Source organism: Protopterus annectens, chromosome 12.part0, assembly GCF_019279795.1.
Source record: "Protopterus annectens isolate FY-2018-M chromosome 12.part0, PAN1.0, whole genome shotgun sequence".
NCBI lineage: Eukaryota > Metazoa > Chordata > Ceratodontiformes > Protopteridae > Protopterus > Protopterus annectens.
In genome coordinates, this window is record NC_056746.1 from 1348816452 (window position 1) to 1348829917 (window position 13466).

General features: G+C 41.7%; 1 protein-coding gene across 2 annotated transcripts in view; it reads left to right on the forward strand.

Moving 5' to 3' along the window:
• COL9A3 (collagen type IX alpha 3 chain) overlaps positions 1-13466 on the forward strand; it is a 727303-nt gene that overhangs the window by 467084 nt on the left and 246753 nt on the right. For both annotated transcript variants that reach the window (XM_044090399.1, XM_044090400.1), the window contains exons 25-27: positions 1973-2008; positions 2304-2348; positions 4762-4794. In XM_044090399.1, coding sequence (XP_043946334.1) covers positions 1973-2008; positions 2304-2348; positions 4762-4794 — 114 coding nt within the window. The remainder of the gene's footprint in view (positions 1-1972; positions 2009-2303; positions 2349-4761; positions 4795-13466) is intronic.

Below are 13466 nucleotides of genomic sequence, written 5' to 3' on the forward strand. Positions count from 1 at the left end.
TATGTTAGTACAAGAGCCTAAATGTAAGCGTTTCAAAGGTAATGTTTTTATGGATAGTTCTGTAATAAATGTTTAAACTTTTTCCATACAAAATATTGTTTCATAATGATGATATTTGTAGAAATTATTTTGAATGTATTCCTAGTGTTAGCTAAATCTGTATATTCTAAGGTATTACAGTTATATTTGAATTTAATTAATCACTACACTTCTCTGCTTTGAAAGAACTGATTGTATTTGCCAAAAAGCAGTCTATAAATCTACCTGTCTGCTGATTTCCTCTGTTTAAATCCAGCTCGTTTTGCAGTTTGCACCAAGTTCAAATAATATAAATAAAACACTATTCTGTTTATTTTGTGTTTCATGATCATCTTTTGGCTGTTCAGTTTGCGTTTAAAAGTTGGTATCCCACAATTCCACGGGAGTGGGTGGGGTTAAATAATTATGTATGCACATTTTATGTTAATCACTGAACAGAATTTTGGCCAGTTGTGCCTATTTTTATGGGCCTTTGTCCAGAGTTTTCATGATTCCAGGTTGACAGGTGTGCCTCTATGATGGAGTCTGGGTTTTATGGTTTGATTGTATTACTGAAGACTCATGTCTCACAATGCATTTTAAGTCACTGTATGGAATTGTTTTCAAGGTTAACAGTTCTGTCTCAGAAAAGAATGGATTGCTTTGTCTATATAAGTGAGAGACACCAACCACAGTTGTTGTTGTAGTCATTTAAGTTACTTGGGGTCATATTCATGAGTGAGGCTAATGGGGAATCAGGAGGCTGACCTGTCAATTTATGCAGCAGTGGCTATGGGACAGAGCTCTTTAATTATTGGTCGATCTCTGTCCATGTCTTCACCAGTGGTTAAAGTGACCTAAAGGATGATAGATTGCAAACAGCAGAAATAAGGCTCCTTCAAAGGGCATCTGGAGTCACTGTCCATGACAGACAAATTGAGGGTCAAGAATCCAAGAGGACTTTTCAGTGCAGTCACACCTCCTTTGTGTTAAGGGGAGTCAGATGAGGTTGTTTGGGCATGTTGTAAGGCTCTCCCTGCACAACTGCCATGGAGGAAGTACCAGGTGTAGTCCACTGCTCAGTCTTGTATATTGTTAAACTATTTCTTGTGTTGTTTTCTGTACAGTTCACCAGGCTCTGAATTAATTCTAACGTGGTCTGTTTTGTGGTAGAACAGGCAGGAGTATGAGAGGCATTGCTGGTATCTGTGTAATTAGACGAGTAAAACATGAAACTGAAACCCACTAATATAGAGCCGCTGAAGAACATCCTGATTGCTTCAAATAAATACATACATAATCCGTCCCGTTTAGGGCTTCTTTCAAAACCTGTTAAAACAGTAAAGCTGGCAGCTTCACGTCTGCTCTGACATTTGTACCAGTACATGCTTCAGTTATTATGAAAGCCTTTTGCTGTGGGTCTGTTGGTAAACAGCGACCATTCTGCTGTCTTTTTGCGAGGCCCATATAGAAGCTGTGCCTCTTACAGCCCTTCCTGTGTAATATAATCACCTGTAAGGTCACCATCAAACAATGAAAAAGCAACTTGTTTTCACAAAGTATCCACTTTACACCCTTGTTTTGCAAGTCAAAGATAAGTAACATTTCCAAACCACTGAATTTAATCAGTGCAATTCAAAGTCTTATGTCTTGGCAAAAGCCAACAATACCTTTCCATATGTTTTTGGGGGTGGGGGTTAGTAAAAAAATATTCACTGAGAAGCCCTGCTTTTTATCTACACTTGAGAAGAAAGCAAATTAAATATGAAGGTCTCCATCTCAAAACTCCTGTTTAACCATTACATTCTGTATTTTTGATATTAGCTCTGTACTAATAGCATTTTGCAGGCTTTATTTCAGTACCACTTCAGTGCAATGACTGCTGAAGAAAATATAAATATCACTGCAACAATGGACTCATTCTTTTCTCTCTTTTTTTTGTGATCTCCTACAGGGTCCAGTTGGAGCTTCTGGTCCTAAAGGCAATGCGGTAAGGGACTGTATGTTCGCATGCTTTCATGTACCAACATATTTTGGTTAACATTTACAGTTAAGTACTTCAGAAAAGAAAATACTGTCTACGAAATGTTGATATGCATCACACAATTAAAACACTTGTAAACTTCCACCCTAAAACCCTTTAGAATTATGTAGAAAAGGTCAGGAATTAGGCTGTCCTGTAGTAATGTCTAATACAACTGAGGGGATTGATGCTGAAGGAAAAAAGCTGTGACCTGTTTATGAGTGCCCCATGACTAACCATGTCTCCTTTCCTTCTCTTCCAGGGTATCGCTGGTATCGACGGACTTCCAGGCGATAAAGGAGAATCAGTAAGTAGGGAAGCTCTCAGTACGTTCCAGTACAGTCTGATTCCAGATGTCTTTGAGGAAACATGTACTACTCACATCTGAGTAAGGACAGGGTGGTCCTTGTCTTTGGGTGCATTTATGTACCAAAACCAGAACGAAGTAACAGTCACTTCATTTTCTCAACTGGATGTGTTCAGGTTTGAACTTGTAACACGTCAGGAGTAGTATGACAGAACTGTAGTACCAACGTATTATCACAAGTACATGTAACACATCAGGAGCAGTATGACAGAACTGTAGTACCACCTTATTAGCAAAAGTACGTGTAACACATCAGTAGTACAAGAAAACTGTGGTACCAACTTATTATCACAAGTACATGCAGCCCTGCAGTGGGGATCTAAAATTGCTCGAAAGGCTACTTGCAGGGATCTCACATTTTCTGAAACATCCTACACTTGGATGAGTTAGCAATTGTTGGAACACCCAAGCAATATCCTAAATGGAACTTTTTTTTAAAGAAAGATTAAAAAAATAATCAAAATATTAAACTTAGAATGTCCTCTATGTGCGGCTGACGTTCACCATTGGGAGACTGCTTGTGTGTCCATTTTTGGAAGGATATGCAAGGGCATACTAAAAATAACACATCAAATACCCTCTGAATTGTTGTTTACATATGGCTTTGTCAACCACATTAACATTATGGTGTGGAAGATTTTACTTCAGTATTCCAACAGGATTTGCTTCTTTAATGTGTTGGCATGTATGTATGTAAACTATTCCAGAAAGCTTACCACATTACTTTTATACTAAAAACTGTAGTACCAGTAAAATGCAGCACATAGCAGATACAGAGTTCTGGCAGTAGCTACTACGCAATTCTAGGGAGTATCTTGATGCTTTTTAAGCTGGTTTCAAATATCTACCAGCTGTAGGCTTTTTTAATTCTCCACTTGTTTTATTTTACTGATATTTCTGATTATGAGACCCTTTCTTGTCAGTGGTTGAGTCTTTAACAAATTAGCCTACAAGGATCACTACAGTTCCTTCCTTCCTTGTTAGTATGTATTTTTCCATTCAGCTGGGGAATGTGTGTCACGCAGTATGTATATGGCTAGGGAATGTGCACCGGGCGGCATGCATGTGGCTGGGGAATGTGCGCCGGGCGGCATGCATGTGGCTGGGGAATGTGCGCCGGGCGGCATACATGTGCATGGGGAATGTCCGCCGGGCGGCATGCATGTGGCTGGGGAATGTGCGCCGGGCGGCATGCATGTGGCTGGGGAATGTGCGCCGGGCGGCATGCATGTGGCTGGGGAATGTGCGCCGGGCGGCATGCATGTGGCTGGGGAATGTGTGCCATGCATGTGGCTGGGGAATGTGCACCGGGCGGCATGCATGTGGCTGGTGAATGTGCGCCGGGCGGCATGCATGTGGCTGGTGAATGTGCGCCGGGCGGCATGCATGTGGCTGGTGAATGTGCGCCGGGCGGCATGCATGTGGCTGGGGAATGTGCGCCGGGCGGCATGCATGTGGCTGGGAAGTATGCATCAGGTGGGTATGTACAGTATGTGGCAGGAGAATGTGTGTCAGGCAGCATGTATGTGGCCGGGGAGTGTGTGTGTCACGCAGCATGTATATTGCCTTTTCTGACTCCTGCACTTTAGATGTAGGGGATACTACATGTGGCAACCTTCTCTTAAATAAACAGCATCAATTTTCACACTTCTGTACCTCTCCATTTCTCCTTTTTAAGGTTCCAGTATACATTATTTCATTCTGTGCCTTACTTTTCCAAACAGGAGAATACATTACCACCAAGCTAAGGTTGTTGGTTGCAATGGAGTGCTGTGAAGTTTATTTCTATCTCAAATTACAAACATGATTTAACGTATGCTGTGCTGATGTGTGCAAAATGAAAACAAGGGCAAGCCACATATGCCCACAGTCCCACGGATTCTGTAAATTCCTTAATGAGCAGAAACAAGTTAGATAGTCAAGGTGGAGTTATAATCCAAAACAGACCATCTGCTGAAACACTAAGAGCATTCTAGGAATGGATTTGTTAAAGAAAAAAAATCTTCTCCCAGCAGAGAAATGGGCTGCTCAATATGGCTTAAAATCTTCAGGCAATGAGAGGAAAAATTCTACTTTCCCATTTCATTTAATTCATGTTTGCCCTCTGTATATTCCCATTAAGAGATTCTAGCTTGATGATCTGGAAATTAGTTTGAATGTTCATTGGATTATTGTTTTAGGAATGTGTACAATATCGTATGCTTTCTGAATAATTAAATATTTTACTTTTCTTTTGTAGTCTTCAGTAATGTGGGATTTTCTAAAACATGGGTATTTACTGTGATGTTACTACATTTTTATTGAAACAAAAACTTCCAAACATATTTCATGATTCACCTTTGTTTGCCTCTAGGGATCACCAGGAACAGTTGGACAGAAAGGAGAGGTATGTTGGCAAATCTGTTGAACAATACACTGATTTTTTTTTTCCACAGTGATAACGTAATAGATGAAGACTTCCAGGCAAGTGCCAGTTTCAGGGAAAACACAAAAGCAGTTAATAATGTGAAGACGACATCTGCTTACAAGAAACACATTGTTTAATTTATTTATTCACTCATTCGTTCAGTTTGGTAACTGGGGTAGAACAGTGACCCAAATTGACTTATTTCATTCTCAGCCTGGACAAATATAAACGACAGCAGACAAACAAGATGACAGGCAGTATTACGAATATAAACAGTGATGTGTGCTGACAATAATGAATCAGTAACAGTAATAATAGGTTCATAGTAGGTACTAGGCTATCTGCCCGAAGGCATTTATAAGCCTAGCCAGAGTGTGTTGGCTTTCGCTGCCCCCTTAGATTAGTTCCCTGTGCCTGTGTCCAGCAGAGCCACTGAAGTGATCCCTGGGGTAAACTTTGTTTCCCATCCACTGGTCAAGGTTTCTCTTGAAGAGTGTTAGCGAGGAGCTCTGCCTAATGTAGATTGGAATCGTGTTCCAGAGCATGGGAAGTCTCTGGGACAGGAATCTATCCCTCCAGCACGTCCTAGTTATTGTTGTGGTGAGGTTTAGATCCCTAGAGCGTGTGGCTCGCAGGGATATGGTTTTCCTTAGGTGGACCATGTCCATCAATTCTAGGTTGGACATGGCCTTGTATGTCAGGCAGAGATCACCTCTGAGTAGGCGGTATGCAACCAAGTACAGCTGGAGTTTCTTCAGTCGAGCTGCATAGGGCATCTGTTTGAGGCCAGTGATCCTCTTGGTGAGGTACTTCTGTGGTCTTTCCAGCTGTTGCAGGTGTCTTGTAAGGTACATCCCAAATGGGGCGTTGTACTCTATGATGGGTCTAATGAATAATGAGTAGAGGGGCACAATGACCTCATTTGATCTAGATGCAAACCCTTTTGTGATTAGGTGGGCCACATAGAAGGATTTTCTAACCACTTTGGCAATGTGATTATATCTACTTGGGTCCCCAGATCCCTTATTACGTCTTCCATATTTAGGGGACTGCCACCTATGTGGTAGTTTGTGGGTAATTTGTTTTTTCCAAAGGGGATGACTATGCACTTTTTGGCATGTAGCTTGAGGCCATGATTTTGACACCAGGTATCCGTCTCAGTGAGACCCTTTTGGAGGATGCCTGTGTCAGCCAGAGAGTCAATTATAGCCCCTAGTTTGCAGTCATCTGTGAACATGGTCAGCCATGGTCCTCCTGTGCTTGCCTGTACCTCTGAGAAGTATATGCCGAACAGGAGGGGTCCTAGGACTGAGCCCTGGGGAATGCCACTTGTAACTGGTTTAGAGTTGGACCTAGCTCCCGCAACTCTCACCATGTGGGTTCTGTCCGTGAGCCAGTTGGCAACCCATCTTGTGACATAGGGGTTTATGTTCAGGCTGGTGAGCTTGTCTATAATACCAGAATGGGGAATGGTGTCGAGGGCCTTTGCGAGGTCTAGGTAGGCTTTGTGTACCACCTTTCCCTCGTCTATAGCCTTGGTAACTATCTCAAAGAAGTCCACCAGGTTTAGGAGGCATGATCTTGCCCTTAATAAAGCTGAACTGGGTAGGGTCCAGTGTTTGGAGGTTCCCAATGTCTCTGTTAATGAGATCTATGTTGATGCGCTCCATAGTCTTGAAGACCAAGCTAGTCAGGCTTATAGGGCGATAGTTCCCAGGGTCTGCTGTGGCTCCACCTTTATGGAGCGGAATAACCGTTGCTGTGTGCCAGTCTATGGGTACGTAGCCTGTGGAGAGGCTGAGTTTGAACAGTGTGTTTAGGAGAGGGGTTAGTTCGTTTTTGAGCTCGTGTAGGATGCAGCCTGGGACACCATCCAGTCCCATTGATGCTGTGTTTTTGGCTTTGAAAAGGGCTGTTTTAACCTGTCTGTGATTTCAGGGGCTCTACATTCTTCTGGTATGGTTATGGGCCCTTTTGGGGGTGAGGGGGGGTGAAGTTTGCACTGAACCTGTCTGCCAGGATGTTGGCGATATTGGTCGGTTCAGTGTATTTTGTGCCATTCTGCACTAACTTTGAGCAGATCTGAGCATTGTCACTTAGATTCTTGACATAGCTAAAGAATGCCTTGTGGTTATCTTTGGAGTCCTTGGCAGTTTTTCTTTTGAAGCTAGCCTTAGATGATTTTATGAGGGATCGTAGTTTCTTGCTGACACTGATCAGGGATGTCTTCCCTTCTTGGGATTTTACTCTTTTCTGCACTAGTTTCCTCCTTCTATTGTATAGCTTGTTTATGGCAGGGGTTCACCAGACTGGTTTCCTTTTCTTGGAGGAGTGAGTCTTTGTTTTGCTTGGGATAGCATGATCCATGCATTCTTGTAGGTGCCCGTAGAATGTATTAGTAAAGGATTTTGGAGCTTGGATAGTGTTATCCTTTAGCATGGGAGCTTTGAAACTTTCCACTTCGGTCTTAAGTAACGTGAAGTTTGCTTTTGAAAAGTTTTTCACAGTGGTTTCCTTGAACAGCGGTGGGGGTGGAATGTGGATATCCAGAGTGGTTTGTTTATGGTCAGATCTAACCAGAGAGGGTTTGACCTCTGGTGTGGAACACCGGTCACACATGTTGGTGATGATCAGGTCCAATATGTTGTCACCTCTGGTGGAAGTGTTGACCAGTTGATCCAGGGAATTTGAGTTTATAAATTCTAGGAAATATTGGGCAAGGGAGTTAGTACTTGAGTAGTTCTCCCAGTTAATGTTTGAGTAATTGAAATCACCCAATATTAGGGTGTTTGGTAGGACCTTTGTTTCCCAGTGTTTCCAGAAATGCAGAATGGGGGTCCTGGGACATGGTGGGTGATCTGTAACAAGCTACAATTTGAATTGCAGTTTTGCCTGTTGTTAGTTGCACGTGGATGATCTCTGAAGCATCGTGCTGTGCCACTAACCTGGAGGTGTGGGTATCCTTGATGAATATGGATACGCCCCCGCCTTTTGTATTTCGGTCCGGGTTCTGTGGCCGAAATGTATGGTATGAGTTGTAGCCTAGTAGTGCTGGGGTGCTCTCTGGAGCCTTAAACCAGGCTTCTGTTACTGCACATATATCAGTTTTTTCCATACTAGGGAGTGCCTCGAGTGCGTGCATTTTGAGGTTTACACTTCTGGCATGGAGTAGCATTACCCTCAGTTTTTTGTTACTTGTGCTATTTATGGCGGTGAGTTTGTCTTTTGAGCCTTGCCTAAAAAAGGCACTATGGGGGTGGCAAGAGCCTTGGCCAGTATTCGAAAGCCTAGGGGTGACAGTTGCAAGCTGTCTCTAACGAAGCAGCGTGGCTTATCGAGCATGTCATCCCAGGCGGACAGACACTGGATCCCTTTTGAATGACACCAGAAATGTACCCAATTGCTGAAATTGATAATTTTTTTCTTTATACCGTGGTATCATTCTTGGTGAGGGCAGGATGCTACTCAGGGTCAAGGTCATACCGGCCTGGGCTATGTGATCAGAGAGCTCTTCCATGTCTCTTTTCATGTAGTCCAGGGAGGCATGGGCTCAGGTCATTTCACACCAACATGGACAATGACAGAGTCGTATTTGTACTTGTTCTGGAGTGACCTGAGTGCTTGTGTTATGTGGCAGATCCTGGCACTCGACAGGCAGCTAACAGTGACCTTCTCCTTGGTCAGCCTAGTGAGTGGGATGTCAGTGTGCCTGACTATAGAGTCATCTATTACTAGTGTGTTGGGTATGTTATTTTGCCTTAAGTGCTGCGATTGTGTGGCACACTGGTTTTGTGAAGTATGTGTTTCATTGTTTGTGCTGGGGGGTGGAGGTTGCTTAGATGTCTGCTTAGGAGGTCTCTGTTGCTTTTGCAGATTTTTATTTAGAGCCTCCAAGTATGTTTTCATGTATTTATGTGTGTTTTTTGCCGGTGCTGGTTTAATGGGTCTATGTGAGACTGGTAGTGTGATACAAGTATTTCCCTTCTCCTCTTGACTGCTTGATCCAGTCTTGGGTTGAGAGAGCTTAGCCTCCAGTTTGGCTGTATAATTGCATCTCTCGCATGTATTAGTGTTTGGTGGTAGGAGGAGAGGGTTGCCTGTGTACATGAGGCAGTTGTAACATTGCCTCAGAATGCCCAGATTCACCAGATGGACTGGAAAGTACACTTGAAACTGCCCTTTGGACATGGCTGGATAAGTACAGTGAACTGTTTTACTGATTGGCTGGTAAGGTCAAACAGAGAGCCTTGTCCTTCTGTACAGTATAGGCAGGTCTACTGCTATGGTTTATAAGTGCTTGCTATGAGTTTTGAGCAAGTGCCGGGCTGAGAAATGAATGGTTTGAGTGCTTATGTTGAAAGTTGCCTAGTTCCAAGGGAAAAATTGAAGAGGAGACTTTGTGGAGCTGGGAATAGTTGCACCCTAGCTAACTGGTGCTGCCCGGCATGCAAAACTGGGCAAATGCATTTTTTATAGCAGGGAAATGAAAGAGTAAGTAAGGTATGGGCAGAGACTTGTAACACAGCCCTGAATTCAGCACTAACCTGAAAACTGGACTATACTAGCTTAGAAAGGCGGGAAACAGTATATACATATATATTTTTTCAGAAAATAAAGCAGATACAATCAAAAAACACTTTAAATGCACAGAAAAGGATACTTATGGTTATATATCTCAGACCAGAGTTGTAGTCAATGCCCCTAACACAAATGCAGTAAAAGCAGATGAATAAAGTGCAATTTATATATATATATATATATATATATATATATATATAAATAAAACAATAGAAAACGAACAAACGGATTTAAACAAGTTACCCAATTAACCAGAAAAAAGCTCAAAACTCAGCCCTGTTCCAGCAGTCTTCAATCAGACAAGTTCTAACTGCACACTCCTGCCACTAGGGTGCAGGGGAACCTTCCCCAAAAAAAAAGATGGCCTGGATCAGTGCTCAAGTTATACAAACAAAGCTAGATTCAGCAGGCCTGAATCTGGTCTATGCTACAGCAACAAAGTGCACCAGTTTCAGAAAGAAACAGTTCAAATAAGCAGGCACAATAAACCTGTGACCAGAAATTCCCAGCTCAGAAGGGCAGAATCCAGCCTCTCCTCCCGCAAGAGTGCAGACCACAAACCTTCTTAATGTAGAATAACTGGCCCGAAGCCCAGTGCTTATACTAAAGTACACAGTGCATGAGATAATAAGAAGGCGTGGTTAGAGTAATGAGGGAAGAAGAGACTGAAACAGTGACGGGACGTAACACACAGTATAAACTATAGCAAAAGTTAGGTAAGGGCGCACAGAAACTAGGTAGTGTGTCCAGAGGGAAAGGATTTGCAAACTGACTTGGACTTGAGATGATTTTTAAGTTGAGCACAGAATGATAGGTACGAGGTATGTTTTAAAATTTTAAGGAGGGATTCCCAAAGTTTGGGGCCTGGGATGGAGAAGGCATGGTTACTGCAATGACATCGGGTTCTAGGACATCGAAGAAGTGGACCAGAACAGTTAAAGCTTCTTAGATTGTAACTGGAGGATTGTCTAAAAAGGTTGGTGGGAAGCACACAAGCGTTCTTTGAGGAGCTTGTTGAGTTGGGATCCAAGAAGCAGTTTGGCATGTTGTTGGACAGGTAGCCAACTGGCTTTATTAAGCTTGATACAATGACGTTTATTTCTAGGGAGACGGTAATAAAGCTTAATACAATGACGTTTATTTCTAGGGAGACGGTAATAAAGCTTGATACAATGACGTTTATTTCTAGGGAGACGGTAATAAAGGTAATCATGTTGATACAATGACGTTTATTTCTTGGGAGACGGTAATAAAGGTAATCATGCAACCTGAAGAAGTCAAATACAAATCCGATATCTATAGGATGTTTGAAATTCATTATCCTAACTCTGACTCAGTGCTCATGCAACCTGAAGAACTCAAATACAAATCCGATATCTATAGGATGTTTGAAATTCATTATCCTAACTCTGACTCAGTGCTCATGCAACCTGAAGAAGTCAAATACAAATCCGATATCTATAGGATGTTTGAAATTCATTATCCTAACTCTGACTCAGTGCTCATGCAACCTGAAGAAGTCAAATACAAATCCGATATCTATAGGATGTTTGAAATTCATTATCCTAACTCTGACTCAGTGCTCATGCAACCTGAAGAAGTCAAATACAAATCCGATATCTATAGGATGTTTGAAATTCATTATCCTAACTCTGACTCAGTGCTCATGCAACCTGAAGAAGTCAAATACAAATCCGATATCTATAGGATGTTTGAAATTCATTATCCTAACTCTGACTCAGTGCTCATGCAACCTGAAGAACTCAAATACAAATCCGATATCTATAGGATGTTTGAAATTCATTATCCTAACTCTGACTCAGTGCTCATGCAACCTGAAGAACTCAAATACAAATCCGATATCTATAGGATGTTTGAAATTCATTATCCTAACTCTGACTCAGTGCTCATGCGACCTGAAGAACTCAAATACAAATCCGATATCTATAGGATGTTTGAAATTCATTATCCTAACTCTGACTCAGTGCTCATGCAACCTGAAGAGCTCAAATACAAATCCGATATCTATAGGATGTTTGAAATTCATTATCCTAACTCTGACTCAGTGCTCATGCAACCTGAAGAACTCAAATACAAATCCGATATCTATAGGATGTTTGAAATTCATTATCCTAACTCTGACTCAGTGCTCATGCAACCTGAAGAACTCAAATACAAATCCGATATCTATAGGATGTTTGAAATTCATTATCCTAACTCTGACTCAGTGCCGACAGTCATTCAGTTTGTATACCTGTGTCTGCGCATTTAGTAACAGTGGTGAATTTATACGATGCTGATATATATACAGATAGATATGTATAATCCTTGAACTAAGAGGCCTGCTCATTAAAACATCACACTATAGAATAAAAGATCAGGAGTTTGGCATTAGCTATCACACTTGCATTTTGTAGCGTACCAAGCCAAATCGCTATCTTCCCATGCTCAGCTTTCGAATGTACTCCGTATGATCTTAATAAGGACTGAAATAGGTTTGGACTACAGAATGGACTACAATACGGAAGAAATACAACTGTACAACTATGACTGGTCAGTTGTAATTACATAGCCAATTCTAGCTCACCAGTTAGAGGATTAAAAATAGTTAACTACTGTAACGTCTGCGTAAATAAGCAGCCAAAACTCCATGTAATTAAAGGACGAAGTGGTGGAGGTGAACTTCTTAAGAGGGAATTTATATGATGAAGTCTGTGTGTGACTAAGCCATTGCAGTCTGACTCAGATTGTGACTATAACAAGGGTTTGATATAATTATAACTGGAACAAGTAGGGGCACTTGGCTCCTGTGATATAATTATAACAGTGGGACAGGTAGGGGCACTTGGCTCCTGTGTTATAATTATAACAGTGGGGCAGGTAGGCACACTTGGCTCCTGTGATATAATTATAACAGTGGGACAGGTAGGTGCACATGGGTCCTGTGAAATAATTATAACAATGGGGCAGGTAGGCACACTTGGCTCCTGTGATACAATTATAACAATGGGACAGGCAGGCGCTCTTGGCTCCTGTGTTATAATTATAACAGTGGGGCAGGTAGGCACACTTGGCTCCTGTGTTATAATTATAACAGTGGGACAGGTAGGCACACTTGGCTCCTGTGTTATAATTATAACAGTGGGACAGGTAGGAGTACTTGGCTCCTGTGATATAATTATAACAGTGGACAGGTAGGCACACTTGGCTCCTGTGATACAATTATAACAATGGGACAGGCAGGCGCTGTTGGCTCCTGTGTTATAATTATAACAGTGGGGCAGGTAGGCACACTTGGCTCCTGTGTTATAATTATAACAGTGGGACAGGTAGGCACACTTGGCTCCTGTGTTATAATTATAACAGTGGGACAGGTAGGAGTACTTGGCTCCTGTGATATAATTATAACACTGGAACAGGTAGGCGCACTAGGCTCCTATGTATATTCACAAGGCACATGACAAGGGGTGACACAAAATGAAAGCTGATATGTGGGTAAGAGAGCCTGGGAGGGAATATAATGTGGGAATGTGAGATAATAAACTGGAACCAAAAATGGAGGTTAAACATATAGAAAGAGGTGGTCTATAAACCAGTTGAGCAAGTAAGGAAAAAGAAAAAAACTAACTGCACAGAAGAACACTGAAAACAACAAAGTGATGCCAGTTGGAAACTGGCACTTTATAGTGGTAAAAGCAACTAGAAGCATATTTATCCTAGATACTCTTAATATGCTATTTTTTTTTTTTAGACAACTGGTCTTGCAAACAGTGCAGAAAAAAGCAATTTCTTATTGGGCCATGTACTTAACATTGAGGTTGCAGTGATAAATTACATAAGGCGCGAGACCAAGCTGCACAAAAACATATGGCATTCATTTCACAGGGTCAGACTAACTACAGAAGAAATCAGGGTTTGAAGAAATGTGATTATCATTTAATTTGTAGTTTAACACATCAACACAATTATGCTTTAATCAAGTAAATAAAGAGAAAAGGTCATTGTATACATGGAGTGCAATATGTCCCAAATGGAGAAGACGACAAACTTGTCAAGTACCTTTCTAATAGAAG